Source organism: Eutrema salsugineum, unplaced genomic scaffold (genome assembly GCF_000478725.1).
Source record: "Eutrema salsugineum unplaced genomic scaffold, Eutsalg1_0 scaffold_5, whole genome shotgun sequence".
NCBI lineage: Eukaryota > Viridiplantae > Streptophyta > Magnoliopsida > Brassicales > Brassicaceae > Eutrema > Eutrema salsugineum.
This window is the reverse complement of record NW_006256612.1, coordinates 9,809,657-9,829,851: the sequence shown is the minus strand read 5'-3', so window position 1 is coordinate 9,829,851 and position 20,195 is coordinate 9,809,657. Positions and strand designations below refer to the sequence as shown.

The 20,195-nt window shown below is 37.2% G+C and overlaps 6 protein-coding genes across 10 annotated transcripts; 4 read left to right on the top strand and 2 right to left on the bottom strand.

Annotated features, from left to right (window-relative positions):
• The first annotated feature begins 181 nt into the window (after window positions 1–181).
• Window positions 182–2,779, top strand: LOC18993240 (uncharacterized protein At4g15545). The gene is made up of 9 exons (XM_006416745.2): window positions 182–592; window positions 1,094–1,162; window positions 1,266–1,319; window positions 1,491–1,554; window positions 1,647–1,721; window positions 1,814–2,047; window positions 2,146–2,191; window positions 2,284–2,362; window positions 2,451–2,779. Exons 1-9 carry the CDS (start codon window positions 323–325, stop codon window positions 2,541–2,543), a joined length of 984 nt encoding a protein of 327 aa, XP_006416808.1. The 5' UTR covers window positions 182–322; the 3' UTR covers window positions 2,544–2,779.
• Window positions 2,780–2,956: 177 nt separating this feature from the next.
• LOC18993239 (LOB domain-containing protein 3) lies at window positions 2,957–4,517 on the bottom strand. The gene is made up of 2 exons (XM_006416744.2): window positions 4,285–4,517; window positions 2,957–3,355 (listed from the first exon to the last, which is right to left on the bottom strand). The coding sequence occupies exons 1-2, from the start codon at window positions 4,462–4,464 to the stop codon at window positions 3,035–3,037; spliced, it is 501 nt and encodes a 166-aa protein (XP_006416807.1). The 5' UTR covers window positions 4,465–4,517; the 3' UTR covers window positions 2,957–3,034.
• A 1,572-nt stretch (window positions 4,518–6,089) lies between these two features.
• On the top strand, window positions 6,090–12,489 carry LOC18993237 (molybdenum cofactor sulfurase). Of its 3 annotated transcripts, none has more exons than XR_002898079.1 (21): window positions 6,090–6,276; window positions 6,783–6,881; window positions 7,142–7,200; window positions 7,320–7,638; window positions 7,794–7,920; window positions 8,367–8,472; window positions 8,566–8,611; window positions 8,824–8,862; window positions 8,932–9,088; window positions 9,299–9,401; window positions 9,635–9,751; window positions 9,930–10,007; window positions 10,102–10,203; window positions 10,336–10,435; window positions 10,791–10,901; window positions 11,019–11,083; window positions 11,167–11,318; window positions 11,403–11,631; window positions 11,722–11,855; window positions 11,940–12,050; window positions 12,158–12,489. XR_002898079.1 is itself a non-coding variant. In XM_024153006.1 (21 exons), the coding sequence occupies exons 1-21, from the start codon at window positions 6,174–6,176 to the stop codon at window positions 12,254–12,256; spliced, it is 2,457 nt and encodes an 818-aa protein (XP_024008774.1). In that variant the 5' UTR covers window positions 6,090–6,173; the 3' UTR covers window positions 12,257–12,489. The 3 variants fall into 3 exon arrangements, 2 of the variants coding, with proteins under 2 accessions (XP_024008774.1, XP_006416806.1); XM_024153006.1 differs by having other exon boundaries at window positions 11,403–11,635; window positions 11,725–11,855; XM_006416743.2 differs by having other exon boundaries at window positions 11,403–11,635.
• A 295-nt stretch (window positions 12,490–12,784) lies between these two features.
• On the top strand, window positions 12,785–15,212 carry LOC18993238 (post-GPI attachment to proteins factor 3). Of its 2 annotated transcripts, XM_006416740.2 has the most exons (6): window positions 12,785–12,873; window positions 13,398–13,492; window positions 13,680–13,929; window positions 14,042–14,238; window positions 14,335–14,522; window positions 14,596–15,212. In XM_006416740.2, exons 2-6 carry the CDS (start codon window positions 13,398–13,400, stop codon window positions 14,892–14,894), a joined length of 1,029 nt encoding a protein of 342 aa, XP_006416803.1. In that variant the 5' UTR covers window positions 12,785–12,873; the 3' UTR covers window positions 14,895–15,212. The 2 variants fall into 2 exon arrangements, with proteins under 2 accessions (XP_006416803.1, XP_024007850.1); XM_024152082.1 differs by lacking the exons at window positions 12,785–12,873; window positions 13,398–13,492 and having other exon boundaries at window positions 13,754–13,932; window positions 14,041–14,238.
• On the bottom strand, window positions 15,123–18,176 carry LOC18993236 (UDP-glycosyltransferase TURAN). Of its 2 annotated transcripts, XM_006416742.2 has the most exons (16): window positions 18,043–18,176; window positions 17,836–17,941; window positions 17,721–17,754; window positions 17,578–17,633; window positions 17,354–17,491; window positions 17,127–17,275; window positions 16,945–17,034; window positions 16,769–16,835; window positions 16,620–16,683; window positions 16,425–16,530; window positions 16,194–16,336; window positions 15,934–16,106; window positions 15,779–15,831; window positions 15,633–15,708; window positions 15,418–15,546; window positions 15,123–15,339 (listed from the first exon to the last, which is right to left on the bottom strand). In XM_006416742.2, exons 2-16 carry the CDS (start codon window positions 17,926–17,928, stop codon window positions 15,316–15,318), a joined length of 1,395 nt encoding a protein of 464 aa, XP_006416805.1. In that variant the 5' UTR covers window positions 17,929–17,941; window positions 18,043–18,176; the 3' UTR covers window positions 15,123–15,315. The 2 variants fall into 2 exon arrangements, with proteins under 2 accessions (XP_006416805.1, XP_024007849.1); XM_024152081.1 differs by having other exon boundaries at window positions 17,836–18,164.
• Window positions 18,177–18,305: 129 nt separating this feature from the next.
• On the top strand, window positions 18,306–19,805 carry LOC18993235 (DNA polymerase zeta processivity subunit). The gene is made up of 5 exons (XM_006416739.2): window positions 18,306–18,444; window positions 18,535–18,615; window positions 18,699–18,811; window positions 19,159–19,348; window positions 19,466–19,805. Exons 1-5 carry the CDS (start codon window positions 18,417–18,419, stop codon window positions 19,657–19,659), a joined length of 606 nt encoding a protein of 201 aa, XP_006416802.1. The 5' UTR covers window positions 18,306–18,416; the 3' UTR covers window positions 19,660–19,805.
• Window positions 19,806–20,195: the final 390 nt, after the last annotated feature.

The following is a 20,195-nucleotide window of genomic DNA, read 5'->3' as shown; positions in this document are numbered from 1 at the left end:
TTAATCAAAAGCGGTTTTCTCTGGTTTGGAGGGAAAAGTAATCAAAAGTGTTTTCTTAAAATTCGAACAAGAAAAATTCAAAATAGAGACAGGAAAAAGATATATAGCCAATGAAAAAGCGACAAGTGTAAAGATTTTTCTCTTTTTGATTCGTCTCTGCAACTACAGGCAATCGGACAATTTCAGAGCTAAAAACCCTAAATCTTCTCGGGAATTTCATTTTGGGGTTCAATTTCAATCACTAGAAGGGGAAACGTTATCCCTAGTGATATTCTCCGGCGTCGAAGGTAACGAGAGGTTAGGGCATTCTGGTGGAGGAGTAATGGGAGACGACCAGCTGGATTTCGAGCTCCCCGAAGAGGTTCTGTCGGTGATTCCGATGGACCCTTTCGAGCAGCTGGATCTCGCGAGGAAGATCACGTCAATGGCGATAGCTTCAAGGGTGACGAATCTGGACTCTGAGGTTGTGGAATTGAGACAGAAGCTTCAGGATAAGGAAAGTGTTGTGCGTGAGCTTGAGGAGAAAGCGTCTCGCCTTGAGAGAGACTACCGTGAGGCTGATTCGAGGTTGAAGATCGTCCGCGAGGATAATGTGAGAACAAAAGCTTCATTTCATCATTCCATCTCCTCTGTTGCTTTTATGGTTCCGGTACTTCTGCATTTTAGATTTCGAATTTTGCTAGTATTGGCTAGTTTTGTTTGCTGAGAGTCCGAGTCAGTTGCTTGTCGATGAGAGAGTCTCCGGTTTGACTGGTAAGATTAGGTTCTGAGTTTCGTTGGTGTACACGGGATTCTCCGGTTAATTCTAAATCTATGATCAATTTTGTGGCTTCGTTATGGAATTTGGTGCATCGATTGATGTTTAGAGAGTTGTATAATGGTAACGGGTTCGCCTTGAGGAGGTAGATAGGTTGTTATATATTCAGCTCTGGTCTGTATTTCGATATGTATGCTCTTCTCAAAAGCAATGAATTGACATATCTGCTCAGAAGAATTAGATGATCCATTGCAGTGGTATATTTCCTCTGCTCCATGAGACTGTAACCATGGCTTGGATTTTTTTTTGGTTAACTGGCTTCCTTTTCTTTCAAAGATGAACCTGACAAAGGAGAAGGATTCACTGGCAATGACTGTGACTAAACTCACTCGTGATTTGGCTAAGGTGAGAATTTTCTGATGCTTTTTATGATTTGTTTTATATCTTGAGTGAGTTTCACATCATATTATCTGGTGGGAGAAAACGGCTCTAATATTTCTATTTTTAGCTGGAGACATTCAAGCGGCAGTTAATCAAATCCCTGAGCGACGAGAGTGGTCATGTAAGACATTTCAGCTTATGTTACTACACATTATTGTTATGTTTTATGTGTGCTTAAGTGTGCTCTCCACGAGGGCCTACAGCTTTTCCAGCTAATCTTCTCTATCATGCATGCTTCTGGCCTCTGTTCAAAGATATTATAAGTTCGCTTCTTCTTATTTTTTCATTACAGCAAACAGAACCTGTTGATATTAGGACATGCGACCAGTCATTTACTGGATCATATCCAGTTAAAGGTACTGAAACAGTATTCGATTCCCAATTAAAGATATATCTTGGTTGACCCGGAACACTGTGGTATGAGCTTTTTATCTTTTTAATCAAGCAGATGAAAGGACCAACGTACACTCAGTAAACCATTCTTACAGTGGATCTGCAGACATGAACAATCCAACTGTTGAAGGTAACACTGAATCAGCTACCTATAGCAACCGTCCAGTGTTTTCAATTTATCTCTTTGCTGCTGTAAAGAACACATGAAATTTTACTTTGCAGCTTCAAAATACACCGGAAACAAATTTTCAATGACACCATACATCTCTCCACGTCTTACCCCAACAGCAACACCGAAGATCATCTCCACAAGTGTATCCCCTCGAGGCTATTCTGCGGCGGGTTCTCCTAAAAGAACATCAGGTGCAGTTTCTCCCACAAAGACAACAATCTGGTACCCTTCAAGTCAACAATCATCTGCTGCAAATTCCCCACCTCGCAACCGTTCACTCCCAGGTTCATATAGGATCTCAAAGATCATTACGTGTATAGATTTGGCAAACCTCAATCATATGATCCTCATTGAAAAAAAAATGTATAAATCTCTTTTCCAGCTCGTACACCTCGGATGGACGGTAAAGAATTTTTCAGACAAGCCAGGTGAGGTTTCTTCAGTTCTTCTTGTCTTTGTCGGTTTTATTATCAACCACAGTTTCAGATTGTTGATTTTCTTTGTCATCTAACATTATTAGGAGCCGATTATCATATGAACAATTCAGTGCCTTCTTAGCTAACATCAAGGAACTCAACGCTCAGAAACAAACCCGAGAGGTAAATATCCGTGGCTTGTGCGCTATTTTTTTGTCTTTCCGGTATGTCCAGACTATTGATTATAAAAAGTTGATGATGCTTTTGACAGGAAACTCTGAGGAAAGCAGATGAGATATTTGGGGAAGATAACAAAGATCTCTACCTATCTTTCCAAGGTCTTCTCAACAGAAACATGCGCTAGACTTTCGTAAACCCGGACTCTTGAATATCGACCAATGTTATAGGATCATAACCATTGTAGTATGTGTATGCTCGACCAAATCTAGCGACATGGAATGTGTTATTTTCCCTTCTCATTCTCGCTTTCGTCCTAAATGCATTTTTGCTAAATTGGCGTTGAATGGAAGCTTTATTTAAACCGATTGTATTTTGAATAGCATGAATTCTTCCAGCATATACGACGTTGTTCTACATCAATATGCGGTTTATATGCCTCTCTTTTCTTTTTCACCTACCCAACATTAATTAAGAAAAATAAAACCCGAAAACAAGGAAGACAGAAATAAAGCATAGACAGAAATTGCTATACGATGCTATTAGAATTTAATTCTATTATATACTACTTATCATGTTCAAACTCGATATAGCCTATAATATACATATCTTTATCATTTTTTTTTTAGTATTGCATGCAATTGCAAGGATGGTTTGATAGATCAGGCTCTAAAGTTATCACGACCAGAGGGACTCTCTGGCACCATCCTCATACACAAAAGCCATGTCGACGTCAGTGGAGAAGTCCTTGTTTGCCGGAAAAGTGCCCATACTGGCCGTGTACGGCGCAGGTTTAGTGCGAATTGACTCAATACGGCGGAGCGTCCTTATATGAACCAACTCGGCCTGAGCAAAAGCGAGCTGAGTTTGGAGAGTCTCTAGCTGTCTGTGTAATGACGAAATTGTCCCTACACATCCGTACACAGGATCCTGCACCCTCGCGTTGGCCTCGTACACCATCGAATTCACGGCGTCGCTCCGATGGTTCTCAGACAGCATCTATAGAGCGTTAAATTTCATTTACATATAGGTTATTACTCTAATATTTACTTCTATACTTTGAAAAAATGACTTGTACATAGTTTCAATTACTTATTTTTGAGAATTATAATAAAAAACTGTAGGGTGTTTTATTATAAGTTAATAACTCTTTTTCATGTTCAAAATAACAAAATGATGTGCACTTCCACAATGTTTTACCAAAATCATATAATTATGCAGAGTTACACAGTGAAAATTATGCAGAGTTACACAGTGAAACCCATGCTATTTTGGGGTTTATTTCTCTTGAGATAAATCATTGATGGTGTTTTTTTTGGAAAGTTTAATGATACATCAGAAGATATGTACATGATATCAATAAGGAGTAAATGTTTAGAACAAATGACGCATTTGTTTGTTACTTACTTACTTTGTTTGTAATGATTTTGTAAATGATAGCCTATAGCTATATTATTAATAGTAGAAATAGTAAGAAGTCGCTTTTTTAGATTGTTCACCGCGTCACTAACTAGTCATCACTCAGCAGATAACAGATAACAAATACTAATAATGTCATGATTCTGCCTTTAGCGTGACATGCAGTATAGACTTTTGATAGAAACTAGAAAGTGACTCCCTACACTATTCTTACACGCGGTTTCGATACTCTCCAAAGATAACCAAGTTTGTTAAGTAACTAAAAAGCAAATATCACACTGACAAGATCAAAAACATATATAACCTAATAAAAGCCAACTATTTTCAAACGTTAAAATCTCGAAAAATATAAACAAATTGAAGGGTTTAATAAGCTTGGATGATCATCCAAACAAACCTTGATCAGTCTATACATACATGTTAATAAATTGATTTAATGTATTTATAGATTTATATTTCCTGTCATACATATAACAACAAAGGTAAGAAAGAGAGAAGTGAGTTTTCACCTGCAACATCTTATTGACATTACTAGCCCCAAAAATCTTGTGGACAATGGCAAACTTGTAAGGCTCTTTAGCCGGAAAATATGGAGCAAAGACGCAATCCTTCACACATTTTCGCCGGAGAAGCTTACACGCGGCACAAGGTGAGACTGCTCCTGCGTGTCTGTGACCCTTTTGTCTCATTTAGAAGTAATAGATTTTGAGGCTTGATAGCAAATGTTCAAGAAGAGAAGAAGTCTTTAGAGAATAGTCCGTGAGTGTGTTTATATAGAGAAGAAGAGAAAGTGAGACATGAAAATGTGAAATCTTCTTGTGGGTCCAACCCAAAGGTAATAAGTCATTAGATTTGCTTTCCTTGGACAAAAAAATCAATCCCATCTCTATTGCTTAAGATTTCCGTGGCCCACCTGGAAATTCTCATAAGTTTTATTATACGTATATTTACGTTGAAATGTTTTTTTTTTCCTCTTGTTTTGTTTGTATATTGAATTGAATACTATAGATAGATATATAGTTTCTCTGTTGTTTCTTGCAAGTTGAAGCAATATTGCTTCTCTAATTAATTTTCTACTTGTTTTGTTCGGGTATGAGATTGTCACTTCTTGGTGAATCAAGATCTAGTTTTCTTTATAACCATATGATATCGTTTTGAAATGATTTTGTATATATGCTGATGTTTGCGAGTTAGTCAAGTAAATATAATTTGGTTCCATAATAATATTTGTAATTTGATTGCTTAACGCATCGACAAATCAAGGACAAACCCTTGATTTTTTGGGTTTATTTCAAATAACAAAAGAAAACTGTAAACAATTTTTATTCTGTTTACATTTTTTGTTAACCCTGTTTGTAATAGAATGCCATTTATAATTTGTAAAGTGTAAACAATTTTTATTCTGTTTACATTTTTTGTTAACCCTGTTTGCATTTTTTAAAAAAATTATAAGTTTAGTTTGATTCTCTCATATTATATGCACGTACGTACTACGTAGCATGCACAAATTATATATATAACAAAAACAATAAGATCCGAAGATCATGTATAATTTAATCCTAGATACCAAACGTAAGATCTTTTGGTGGTAATGTGGTGTATTATACATCCACGCTCACGTAATTAACAGTTGGTTGTGCTTGGTCGGTTGTTATAACTTATACCCATTAGATAATGAAATGCTTGAAAACGATTATAACTATTGAGAAAAAAAAATCAAACAATTGGTAATAATTTTTTTTGTTGGATGTAATAAATGTATTTTTGAAAAAAAAAAATAAATAAATGTATTTTTGTCGTTTCTTAACGAGCCAAATTTCCAACTCTTGGTCAATAGTAAAATTTGTTAAGTTTTAAAGTTTGAATTAGAATCAATTTTTTAAGTCAATAATGTCGTGATATATATATATGTTCATTTATACGTGATATATATATATATATATATATATATGTTCATTTTTATAAATGAATGAGTTTCGATTTGGAGAGAAGTTTCTTTACTTGTTGGCAAAAATATAGAACGTTAGACACGTTTTAAACTTGTAAAGAAAAAGAAAACACTCAAATTAGGAAATAAATACGAGTACATTTGCTCAAAAATTTGGGCATTACAGTATGTAGTAGTTGGTTTGTTCACTCTACATTTATCTGATCATCCTTCAACTTCAGGAGTTAACGTTAATGGGCTTTCCTTTTTGGGCTACAAATTAATAAGCCTGTTTTCCAACTCTATTTCCTTTTATTTCATAAAATACGAAATATAAGTGAAAAAAGAAAGAAATTGTATTTTTATTTTATTTTAAAAAAGCCGGGAACCACCGTCGTTTTTTTCGTCGGCGATTTTCCTCAGATTAACATCTGAATAGAAAGAGAGAGAATTTTCATCAAGACTATCGCGATGGAAGAATTTCTTAAGGAATTTGGAGATTATTATGGATACCCAGAAGGTCCAAAGAGTATCAAAGAGATCCGCGATACTGAATTCAAGAGATTAGACGAAGGTCTGTTTTGATCTTCTCGTTTTTTTTGGCACCCTTTTTCTATTACTCAATTTTGTGTATGAGTTCTTCTCTCGAATCTTAATAGAGTTCTAAAAGCTAAGCTTTTGAGTTTTGAGCAGAACTTTTTGAAGTTTCTAGGAAAATTCTATTGGTTTGTGTCCGTGGAGTGGACGAACAGCTAACTACTTGAGAGTTTCGAAATTAACTAAAACCGAGTTTGTGTTTGCTCGAATAAAAATTCAGCTTTAGTCATTAGAACTTAGGTTATGTATGGAACCGACGAGATTTACCTCTGGGTTTGGACTCACTGATCAGTCCTCATATAAACATTTCAGATATTGCTCATAAATGAATCAAAGCATGTTAATTGAAAATAATGCCTAGTATCCAACCGGATTCAAGAATTTTCCTTCCAGTATAGTATTTGCTTCTTTATCAATTTGTTGTTCATCCTTAAACCTCTGAGTTTTGAAGCTTGAACTTAGAAGTTCCTGTGGTATGTGCAGGTGTTGTATACTTGGATCATGCTGGTTCTACTTTGTATTCTGAGTTGCAGATGGAAGACATCTTTAAGGACTTTACAAGCAATGTTTATGGCAATCCTCGTATCCTCATATTTTGGACCTCATAAGACACTTTTACATTTTATTTTACTAGCTGAGATGGCAGATAAATCTCAGTTTTTTTGGTTCCTGTGCTAAGTTTGTGACTTGAAGATGTGAAACTTTGATGTTGATTGGTGAGAAACAACGTAGCTAGCCTTCTCTGTGGATCTTGTTAGTATGGACTAGGACAGTAATTTTTTTTTTCTTTCTTCTATTAGTGAGCTTATGTTGCTGAAAAAGGTTCCTTAAAAGTGATTTAGATAGTCAAAGTGATATCAGTTCAGCGACTAGTGATCTTATAGCGGACGCTCGGCGTCAGGTACTACATTCTCATTTCTTGAATTGATATCTGTTGAATATGGCGAATGTTTTATTTTTATTTATTTGATCTTTGATTCTATATGTTTTAAATCGATCTGCACTGCACACTGTATTCAGGTACTTGAATACTTCAATGCATCTCCTGAAGACTACAGTTGCATATTTACTTCCGGAGCCACAGCAGCACTGAAGCTTGTCGGAGAGACATTTCCGTGGACCCACGAGAGCAACTTTTTGTATAGCATGGAAAACCATAACAGTGTACTTGGTATTAGGGAATATGCATTAGGTCAAGGTGCTTCAGCATGTGCAGTGGATATTGAAGAGACAGCTAACAAGCCCGGTCAGCTAGCAAGTTCAGGACCATTTATCAAGGTCAAGCATCGTGCTGTGCAGATGAGAAACACTTCTAAACTCCAAAAGGAAGAGTCAAGAGGTCCGTTAGCTTCAGAGTTTTCTTTCTGTTCTTTCGTCCTGGATAAAGCCCGTTCAAAATGTAGCTCATGTTATCTTTTTTTTTTTTTACTTTAGGTAACTAATTGACATTGCTGGTTTCTTATTCTGTGTGTTTATTGTGTCATGTGTTTACAGGAGATGCCTATAATTTATTTGCCTTCCCCTCAGAGTGCAATTTTACCGGCTTGAGGTTCAACCTAGATCTGGTGAAGCTGATTAAAGAAAATACCGAAACTACACTGCAAGGCTCTCCCTTTTGCACGTATATATCTCTTACATTCTCTCTTCACCTCTTATTTTCCTTAGTGTCTTGCATTGGTAATGCTGAATGTCTGTTTCTATTCATAGTGCTGAGGTTTGACAATGTTAATCCAAGAACAATCCAGTTCCTTGGACATAGTGAATTTTCCTATACATGGTCTCCCAGTGTGAGTTTAGCCTTAGAAGAGTAGAAGTAGTTCAGGAATCAGCCATAGATAGTATAATTTATCTGCGGTTGATATGGTAGAATCTAGAAATGAAATGTGCGCATTGATGATTTACAACAATTAATAATATGAGCCTACAGCTACTTTGAACTTAAAAGGAACTGGTTTGGCTTGATCTGATACTTCTCTCTTTATTCATTTCAAGTTATCTAGGACTTGGTTCGTTCTTTTGCTTTTCGATTATTTTAATTTCATCATGGCTTTATTTCCTTTTTATAAGGAGCAAGCGGTGGATGGTCTTGATTGATGCTGCCAAAGGCTGTGCTACACTACCACCTAATTTGTCGGAGTATCCTGCAGATTTTGTTGTTGTGTCATTCTACAAGGTAGCTCCTGGAATTTTTCTTTTTTCTTTTTAAAACGAGGAAGCTCTTTTGTTAACACATTATGACTTTCGTGTTTCCGCTGTTTTCATGAAGTTATTTGGTTATCCTACTGGGCTTGGTGCTCTCCTTGTACGAAATGGTGCGTAATTGTTCCTGAGGTTCATCTCCCTCTGTATATCTTCATATACATGACTGTAGTTGAGAAACATTCTCGTTAAATTAGTAACTCAGATCGAAGCAGTCCTGTTTTTAAGATCTCCAGTATTGCCTTCATTTTATTCTTCTCACCTTTCACTCATTTCTCAGGCAATTAGTTTCTGACATTATCTTTTTCTCTCTTATAATCTACAGATGCTGCCAAGTTGCTCAAAAAGACTTACTTCAGTGGAGGTATGCATCTCATTTGGCTGTGTAAGATGGTTGAATTTGTGTGGCATCTAATTAACATAATGCGTACAGGCACTGTTGCTGCTTCAATTGCTGACATTGACTTTGTAAAAAGAAGAGAAAGCGTGGAGGATTTTTTTGAGGATGGCTCTGCTTCATTCTTGAGTATCGCAGCCATCCGCCATGGCTTCAAATTACTCAAGTCCCTTACTACTTCTGCAATTTGGATGTGAGTAGAAATTGTGCTCTATGCAGAATCGCTAGTCTTGAAAATCACTTACTTTTTCCATCTCTATAAGATAGTCTAGTAGGGCCTTGCATTTTTGAAGACTCGTATGGTTTTGATCCTTGTTAATCATTGTTTAGTAGACGTTTAAAAATTCCCTGCAAACCATTTGCTAGTGTAGAAGCTAAAGCATGTTGTGTATATACTTCCTAGGCACACAACATCACTTTCCATGTATGTGAAGAAGAAACTTCAGGCTTTAAGACATGGAAACGGGACTGGTGTATGTGTTCTGTATGGCAGTGAAAATCTGAAGGTAAGTTCTTTCGTAATTAAAAATAGGTTTGTTTTTTTCCTTATAACTCATCAATTATATGGCTTCATATACTGAGTGAATAATATGCTTCAACAAAAAGGAAAGCAAGGAGCACAAGAAGGAAATAAGCATCAATCATTACATATTTAAAAATATTTTTCTTTCAGAAGTCATATCAACTTACTACTTCGTGTAAGCATAGTGTTTGATGCATTCTAAGTTTTATGTTACAGTTATCTTCACATAAATCAGGCCCAACGGTTACATTCAACTTGAAGAGACCTGATGGCTCTTGGTTTGGCTACCTGGAGGTGGAAAAGCTCGCTTCTTTATCTGGAATCCAGTTACGGGTACGTTTTGGAAACACAGTATAGTTTTGCCGTCTTTGAATTCTTCCAATAAGAAAACAGAAGAGAGGAGAAGTTACGTAAGTAAGATGAGGGTTTTGAATTCCTTGGCAAGGCATGATCTTGCATTCCGTCGTTTGACGCTGAATTCCATCTGTCATTTTACTTCATTCTGGTGTAGACAGGATGCTTTTGCAATCCTGGCGCATGTGCAAAGTATCTCGCCTTGTCTCATTCGAATCTATTGTCTAACGTAGAGGTATAATTGCTTTTTTTTTTTTTCCTTTTACTGGCCTTAATGTAGCAGTTCTGTTATTATATAGTTGACCATGACATCCTTTATTTTAATCCAGGCTGGGCATATTTGTTGGGACGATAATGATGTGATTAATGGAAAACCAACTGGAGCTGTTAGAGTTTCGTTTGGTTATATGTCAACCTTTGAAGAGGCCAAGGTATATGTAGGTTAGTTTGTGTTGGTATTACTCAATTCCATGTTTCGGATTCTGTAGAAGTCATAAGCAAAGCTCTCACTTTCTACTCTTTTGCTGAGGCTACCTAATATAAGGTATATGCTCCATTCGCAGAAATTTCTTGATTTCATCATAAGTTCATTTGTTTCACCTTCAAAGAATATTGGGAATGGAATTGCCGTCAGTGGAAGGTTTACTCAACTTCCTAGTGAAGGTATACTTTCTCTTAAATGTTTTGTTGTGCTTTGTTCCTACTTCCTAATGAAACTAGCTGTTGCTGTTTACCTATCCTGGAGCATTATTCACTCCTTTTGATATAGAAAGGACTGGTTATTCCGCCGTTCATTCTCTGGGATGTGACTTTATTAGAGCCACCATATTTACATGCTTGCCTATCTCTAATTTTGTAATCGATGCTTGTGTTAGCCACACATATAGAGTCCATGGCCCCATGTATCTTGTCCCTACTTCGTATGATCTTTGGAAAACCATGAGATCTAACTTGCAAGATAGCAAATACTTCATATATTGTCTGAATCAAAGGATGCTCACCTTTTGTTGTTACGCAGAACTTGAATGTAAAGAATCCTTTCCAAACTACTTCCTTAAATCAGTTACCATATACCCAATCAAGTCGTGTGCTGGATTTTCTGTGAATCGTTGGCCACTTTGCAGAACAGGTATTTCAATTAATTTGCGTTAGCATATTCCAAAATCAGAGCTGCATTTTGTGCAGGTATGGACTAACCTCTTTGACGTTTATGATCAACTTGTATTTATGTTGGAAACGTACTAAGGCCTGCTGCATGATCGAGAATGGATGATTCAGGGTCTGACGGGTGATATTCTTACCCAAAAGAAGGTACTAGTGCATCTTCTAACTGGAATCTTTATATCTACGGTTCTGTCAGCAAAGTTATGATTTGCCCTGGGAATGGCTTTCAGGTGCCTGAAATGTCTCTTATTAGGACCTTTATCGACCTTGAGGAAGGACTATTGTCTGTAGAATCTACTCGCTGCAAAGACAAGTTGCACATCAGAATCAAGTCTAATTCATATGATCCAAGGAGCCATGAGTTCGATACAGATGCCAACATGTATGCATTGCTCCCTCACATATGATGTCTTACTTCAACCGCCTTTTTGATAAATATAACTGTAAGTTTAACTTTTGGGTGCAGACTTGAAAATCATGACGAGGAAACTAGAATCAATGATTGGTTAACCCGTGCCATTGGTCGACAGTGCAAATTGTTACAGTATTGTAGCTCTAATTCCAAACACTGCATGAACAGAAACAAGAGTCCTGGTTTGTGCAGAGAATTAGAAAGCAATATCAACTTCGCTAATGAAGCTCAGTTCTTGTTGATATCCGAGGAGAGTGTTGCTGATCTAAATAGAAGATTAGAAGCAAGTACGTTTTTGTTGTCTCCTTTTAACCTTACATCTTGTTTCTTATTAGCATTAGCTCTTCGTTTGATAAAATTGTTTTGGTTGCAGAAGGCAAGGATTACAACCGAGCTCTTGAGAAACTCAGTCCATATAGATTCAGACCAAATCTGGTAATATCAGGAGGTGAACCATACGCAGAAGATAAATGGAGAACTCTCAAGATAGGAGACAGTCATTTCACGGTAAGTCCATGGACCCACTTAGCATTTGAGTCGTAATCATATGTACAAACTTGACGATTTTTTGTTTCCTCCCTTTCGATCCAGTCGTTGGGCGGTTGTAATCGTTGCCAGATGATAAACATAAGTAATGAAACTGGTCAAGTGAAGAAATCCAACGAGCCCTTGACAACTTTAGCTTCTTATAGAAGAGTAAAGGTTCAACATTCTGAAACCATTCTTTCTCAATGAAAACGAAGAAAGAAGAAGGTATTTGATCATTTTTTTTGAAGTAACATTTTTTCTTGGTCTTTGACTGGATTCAGGGAAAGATCTTGTTTGGAACTCTTCTGAGATACGAGATTGATGCAAAAACAGAGTCTTGGATTCAAGTTGGGGAAGAAGTAAATCCAAATACTGAATAAGCTCAAGCTTTATGTATACTAGTAATACTAATACTATACATAAAACAACAAGAAGAAGCATACAGATAAGGAAGTCTCTTTCTAGATAAATTCTGAGTAAAACAGCACAAGAATATACAACAATTCAAAACAGTTGCTTGTAGTCTACTGGTTTGTACTTTGTTCTAAGCCAAATAGCCAATGTATTAGAAACATAACTTAACGAAATATCTTGTACAAAAACTAATGTTATATTTTCAGTCTTTTTTTTTCTTGTCAAATATTTTCAGTTTATCTATTCCAAAGAATATTTGTTTTCTTCTTCTCAGATAATATCAACACAGGAGATGGGATAAATACGAAGGTTTTTATGTTACGTATTATGGTCGACGAAATCTGGTTCAATAATAGGAAAAAAAAAGGAAATATAAAGAGAAAAACATAAGAAACGCATCGTTTTGTTCAACTAAAATAAAACACGTGCTCGTGCTTCTCGTCCGTCTTCTTCATTCTTTACAGTTTTACAGTTTGCAGCGATTATCTCTATTGTGGTTTTTTTTTTTGTTTGTCAAAGCTCTATTGTGGTTCTCAACTCTCAAGGCATAGCTTTGTTGCGAAGACTAGCCTCAAACTCGAAGGTATTCTGATCTGCTCGAATTTTCCTGTATTGTTCTTCGTACTGGATTATATTTGATCGGGCCTTATCTTTGTGTTCTTCCGTGATTGGGTAGATCTCTAGTGGTTTATGCTCTGAATTTGATTTGCTTTCTGAGTGGTTCGATAATCTGATCGAATCTGGAAACCCCAGGATTAGATTATGAAGGAATTTTTTATCTTTCTCCACTGAAATTTCGATCGTTGACGGAGAGATTGTGCAAGTCTTTCGAGTTCGAATAAGGATGTTTTTCTTATATTTTTTTTTTCATTCACCGGAATGATCACTTCCTTTTAGTGCATTATTTAGTGGAATAATCATACGAAGATCTTCATATGGCTTAATCCTACTTTGTTTTTTTTTAGCTTTTGTTGGTTTGATTCATACTTATATTCTGTAGCTCCTATAAGTGATTTTTTTTTGGGTTCTATCTTTCCTTTATTTGAGGTTTGCGTAGTTGTAAATTAGTGGTTTGACTGCATCTTTCGATATTTTTGATCTGCTCAGATGGTAGTCCATTACTGGACAGCCCTATTTCTAGTGTTGCCTTGCCTATTCAGTATTTCAGATGCTAGTGCCGGCGATGCTGATCCAAATTACAGGTATATCCTTTCTCTTTCTATAGGATTCGTAAAGAGCTTATCTTGCTTACTTTCTAATGTTAGACGTTTATGTCCAAGCTAGCCCGTTTGTTTTTTTGAGTTTGTAGCATGAACTTTGTTTTTGGTAGTAGTAGGTTAGATGTTAGCAGCATAGACATAATGAATTTATCTGGCAATTTCGTATCAGGACATGTGTTTCAGAGTGCGAGATAAGCGGTTGTGTTGGACAAGTGTGCTTTCCTCAGTGCAATTCTTCATCCAATGGTGGTCCATGGTACATACAAGAACCTCTGTATTTACAATGGCAAAAGTGGGGCTGTCAAGGTGATTGCCGTTATCACTGTATGGTTAACAGAGAGAAAGAACGGGAATCTCTCGGTCAGGTCCCGGTTAAGTATCATGGTAAATGGCCCTTCAAGCGTGTCCTTGGGATACAGGTCAGACTTTAACAACTTATTGTACACTTTTTTCTTCAATCAGTTCTGTTTTTGTTTTTGTATAATCCAAATTAGATGGAACTTCAGTTTTATTTACCTTGTTCATTTTTAGGAGCCTGCGTCTGTTGCTTTCTCTGTGCTCAACCTAGCGATGCATTTCCATGGTTGGCTTTCCTTTTTCATCACGCTCTACTATAAGTTGCCTCTGAAACAAGACAAGACGGCTTACTATGAATACGTCGGTTTGTGGCATATCTACGGGCTCCTGTCCATGAACTCTTGGTTCTGGAGTGCTGTATTCCACAGCAGGTAATCACATCTACATGTCGTTACTTATATCATCCATAATCTACTCCATATTAGTTTTATATGATTTTCTTGTAAACCATCTCTATGGTTTTTCAGGGATGTTGACCTCACAGAGAGGCTGGACTACTCATCCGCAGTAGCCGTTCTCGGATTCTCACTCATCTTATCCATCTTAAGAACCTTTGATGTTCGGGTCGAGGCTGCAAGAGTCATGGTATCCGCTCCAATATTAGCTTTCGTCACCACCCACATACTGTACATTAACTTCTACAAACTCGACTATGGTACACCCCAAAACTCTTACCCCTATCTGAAACCAAGTCAATATGTTTTCTTAAAATTCAATGTTGTTTACAGGTTGGAACATGATTGTGTGTGTGGCCATGGGAGTCAGTCAGCTTCTCCTATGGGCGAGGTGGGCAGCTGTCTCGAGACATCCTTCTAATTGGAAACTTTGGGTGGTTGTGATAGCTGGAGGCTTAGCTATGCTTTTAGAGATATATGATTTTCCTCCATATGAAGGCTACTTCGATGCTCACTCGATCTGGCACGCTGCCACAATTCCTCTTACCATACTCTGGTGGAGCTTTATTAGAGACGATGCTGAGTTCAGAACTTCCAGTCTTCTCAAAAAGTCCAAGACAAAGGCAAAGTAAGTAACATATTTCAGAAGGATTTTTATTTGATTTGCACGATTTCTCTCGACCATAAAATCACAAGCACTGCGGGGAAAAACAAAAAGGTGGGACTGTGGATTCAAAACATCAAGAAGAAAGCAGAGTCTTTTGTTTAAAGCTAGGTGGTCTGTGGTTTTATTCTGCGACAGATTCAGAGGTTCCTATGTTTTTGTTCTAATTTTATTCAGAGATTTGTCTTGGCCTTACTTTTGGTCAATTGAGATTTTGATATCAGTTTCTCATCCATACACAAGCTTTTGCCAATCTTGGAGTCAGTCCTTTGTCAATATTTTCAGACAAATCTTGTGATCTATATGACTGTGTTAACAAAAATTTGAATCTACAAAAGAAGAAGCTGTGAAAAACTCTCAAGCCCACCAATTTTGATATTTCCCTTTCATCAATCCGCATTTTGAGACACGACCTGCATGGATCGGACATCTTATGAGAAATAGCCCAACAAGAGTGTGTGAGAGAGAGACAGAGAGCTGAAGAGTTTTGCCTGAGTAATCAAAGGCTTTGCACAATCTTCCCACTCTGAAGCCCATCTACCCGAGGAACCAGTTTCCATTGCACCCGCTTTAAGCGTCATTAGTGCATCGCAGTTCCCAGGAAAACCCTTGAAGAGAATCTGTTCAGAAGAACGGAACACAAGAACATTACAGGTTTTGACTAGGTTATTAAGTGTCTTTAAAAGAAAGACAATAAGTTACTTACTAGTAATTGGTCTGCTAATTCCGATGAAGATGAAAACAATAGTCCGTTCCTCCCATCTTTAACGAGTTCTTGAATGCTTCACGAAAGTTTACGGTTTAGACGTTACACTTTGTTCGTGAAAGTATTGAAAGCCACTGATTATTTACCATGAGTAGGAAACCGAGCAAACTGGAAGGCCACATCCAAACATATCAACAACCTAAAACGCCAGACATCGTTAATAAGTTCACAAAATGAAAAATCAAGCCTTAAGTCTTAACCTTATTATTACATATGAGCTCTAAAAAATAATGGACTTCACCTTCATGGGAAGGTCTAAACCCGATGAGGAAGTGTGTAAGCAAACACCGAGATCTGCAGAACCTAAAAGCAATGGGTAATCTTCAGCTGCGAGCCACATTGTACGGAATGCCACATGTTTGAGGTTTAACCGTTTGATTTTCTCCTCGTACATCTCCTTTTCAGGTCCTTTACCTTCATGGGCAGGTATAGATAGCTCATGGTCAAATACAAAAACAGAAAAATATTCTTAGATCTAAACAAGAACGCAAACATCTTTACCTGTAATGATGAACAGCAAATTGGGATAAAGGTCTTGCTCTTCTGAAATTTCAGCTGTATCACTGCTTTTCGATCTTGCAGCAACACGCCGATCATACATCACTGCAGCTTCCAATAGGATGCCAAAATTTTCATCAGGGGTCCTGAAAATTTCATGTTTTAGTATTGAATGTCACGGAAGGGTGATGCCACAAGAGTGAAAGTGAACAAAGAATGATAATGTGTCCTCACCAGCTTGTACTGCTTACAACAAGAGCCGGTCTGTTTTGCTTCAGAAAGATGTCCGCATTAGTTTTCATAGTAAAAAGGGTTTCATTAAGCCCTTGATTCTCCAACTCTAAATTTGAATTAAAAGATTTGGCATCAGAATGAATGGAGAAGCTTAAAAGCAATCAAAACATGGGGTTTTTAATTTCAAGGAGATACCTCTACTAATGATATCATAGACACCAATTGGATGGCAGAGATCTTTCTTCACTCGACAAAACAACTAAATAAGTAATCAAATTTTCCGTTACCCTCAATACCAAGTGATTGATAAAACTAATCTAAAAATCAAGAAAAGACTAGCTAACCTCGTGCCTTTCTTCAAGCAAAGCGGGGCGGAAAAACTCAGGAGGCTGGTCATATAAAACTTTGGCTCTGTTTTTCAATTCAGAACATTTTTGCATACAAAATCAGAATCACGTAAATTTCTCTACCACAGAATCAAAATGTTGCAGGTTCTGATCTATGAGCAATCTCATCTTACCTCACTCCCCAATTTTGATCCAGTTCATGTTGCATTGCTTTAGTCACACATAAAGACCCCGTTGCCATCTTTCCATAATGATTTTCAAACCTAAAGCACGCAAAGATTATCACTTCAACCTTAGAGATAAAGAAGATATACCATAGATCGTATAAGCCATTATAAATGGTTGTATGATTTACCAGCGGTATAAGGACACCAATACATTGTTTCTTCCTAAAGACAATGCCAGCAAAGTATATCCAAAATTATGCCAATCTACAACAAACGCTGCACGCCTCCATGAACTCGCCCACTTAACAGCAACTAGTGTTGGAACGGAAGGAGGATTCTGCAGGAAAAACTCTGTGTAAGTTCTGCAAATAGAGAAAACTTAAAATTTCAAAGTGAAGTAGAATAATTTTATTACCTGGACCAAGAAAATGTCAGGTGCTGGTACTTTAACGAAAAGAAACCAGAGAAGCGTTGTAAACTGAATAAATGCCTTGAGCAATAGAGTTACAGGATAGAGTATCTTTGGCAGGAGCTGAATGAATCGAGGCTGCGCCTGTTTCATCCCCAAAAACAAAATTGAGAAACAGATGATCTACATATTTTCTAGCAATTTATGTCGAGGATTTGATCATAGAATACCATGGTATGGATGTGAATTGATGGGTGATTTAGAACAGCTTCATGGGGTATAGAACCTATTCATGAATTTTAAAAAATTATAAGAAATGCATCATGAGTCACAAGAACACCGAAAAAAAAAACACTAAATTAGGAACACTTACCTCCATATGCAACAATGTCCACTTGAAATGATGCCTGATCAATTAAGTTGAGATTATTAGAACGTGATCAAATGCAACATCGGCAAAAAAAAAAAAAAAAAAAAAGAGAGTGAACCTGACGAGCAAGAGAAAGAGCATGATATTGCATCCGAGGACTTCGACCAAGATCGCCAAGTACCACTACACAAGCCCTTCCTCTCTTCCCCATCGTATCCTTTCAACTTCTCATCACAAAGTTAATCATTAGCACTTTATCGAGCTCAGATCATGTGATATAACAATTAGAAGACTACTACTGATCCAAGGAGCTAGAAATCAACACCTTCAATGCGATTTTGGATACAAACTCCACGAGAGAACACGAAAACGATTTCAGAGAACAAAATCAAACACAAGTTTAAATCAAATCGTACGGGGTCTCCCAGATTCCGTCTATAGTCTCGGCTCCGGACAAACCTTTCCCGATGAAAAAAAAAAACAAAATTGGGCCAGATAAGGAATTAATTGGGCCCATGAACTATAAGCCCATATCTTATAATTTTCTAAAGGAAAGTAAAAAGTCACGTGTCTGTCACGTGCATGGTTAGACGACAGAATTCAGACAGAGTTCAGGCGAGGCCGCCATCGACGGCGAATTTCGGTTACGTTTTCTAATCGCATAGGAAGTCTCCGTTTTGCGGCGATTGTGAGACGCTGATGAATTCAAAGGATGATAATCATTCAGGTAAAATTACTCTCTGCTTTTCCATTTTTAATCTCAATTCTCATAAAAATATGACCCAAAAATTCGAAAATTCCTAATTCCGATCTTCAGGAGAAGTTGCACGTACTCTGGTGGAGTTTTTGGAAGTAGCCATCACAATGATTGTTTTCCTAAAAGGTTTTTACCCATCTGGTGAGTAAAGCGATGAAAAAAAAGCTGACAGTTGTGTATTTAGTTGGTTCATAGTGATTGATCATCTTGTTCGTTTTGTGAAGCGGCATTTGAAAGGCGGAGATATATGAATTTGGTGGTGCAAAGGGCAAGCCATCCTGAGCTACGCGATTACATTCAATCTGCTGCTACTGGTTTACTTCCGTTTATCCAAAAGGTTAGTTAATTTTTTTGTTTTCTCAGCTTAAGTATACAATGTCTGTGTGAAATCTGTAATCTTGATACACTAATCAAACGTCTATGTTTTTTTTCTTGAATGAAACCCCACTTGAAAGATTTGCACTTGTCTCTTTCAGTTTCGCATACACATGTTCTTTCTTTATACTATCGCAATCTCCAATCTTGGTGCGTTACTCAATATCAAAGGAACATTTTTTTTCCACCATTCTAAGAAGACCCACCTCAAAGATCTGCCTTTGTTTCCATAATATGTTACAGTAAACGCAGCTGATCGTATGATAGAATAACGAATGAAGGATGTTTTGTTGTTGTTATCTGAAACAGGGTCTTGTTGAAAGAGTAGCAGTCATATTTTTCAGTGAGGATAATGTTCCTGTGGAGAGGTTCATCTTCAAGCTCACGATTAACCCGTCTTGCGCTGCTTCAGTAGAAGAGGGTCAACTGGAATTTGCGCTTAGGTCCTTCTTGATTAAGCTTTCCGTCTCAAAATCCCTTGTCAAGCCTCTTCCTCATAGTAAATACACTTATAGCTCCACCATTCTCTTACTTCCTAGATGCCACATTCTCTTATCTTATAACGACCATGTTTCTAAGTTTCAAATATTTTTTGATCTTTTCCCACTCGATACAGATTGTAGATGGGAAGTAACGGCTTATCTTAGGTCGCTTCCTGAAGTGGGTTCAAGCAAAGAAGGTGAGCTATGGATTCCAACAGATACAAAGCAGTGGCAGAAGCCACCGGTTATAACCCCGGTCAAGTCTCTGGACAGCGAGCCACTATGCTTACAGCTTTACTTGGAACACCCAAGTTTTTCTGAACCATAATCTTGTCAAGCCAAATGACGTCTTAACTTACACATCTGAATCCTGCAGGACGTAGCTTCCGCACAACTGGACCCATATTATTGTTTGTATCATTTTTCTCTAATTTGTTATTGCATAACGTGAAGGAGGGCCATCGCTGATTAATTGCCAAACAGGCGTTTGAAACGTGTGGTGTGAGAGATAAGATTGTCAAGTCATTAGCAGTAAGTGTTAAATCCAACCACCACATGCATTGTTTCCATTGGGCAGTAGCCACCAGCAGTAGTCTAGTTATATTAGTCAACAACTCAACAAGAGGTACACAACATCCCACGAGTCTTGGGCGTTTAGATAAATAAAAGTATTTGGTATAATTGATTTAGTTAGGAGGACCAATGATAACTCTGTTTCGAATATCTTCAATTATAACACAATTAGTGGTATTATTATACAACTTATCAAAGATTGATCAACCTCGCGACATTTGGCTTTACTGTTTTCAGAATAAGGTAAAACCTCTATAAATTAATACTCTATAAATTAATAATCACTATAAA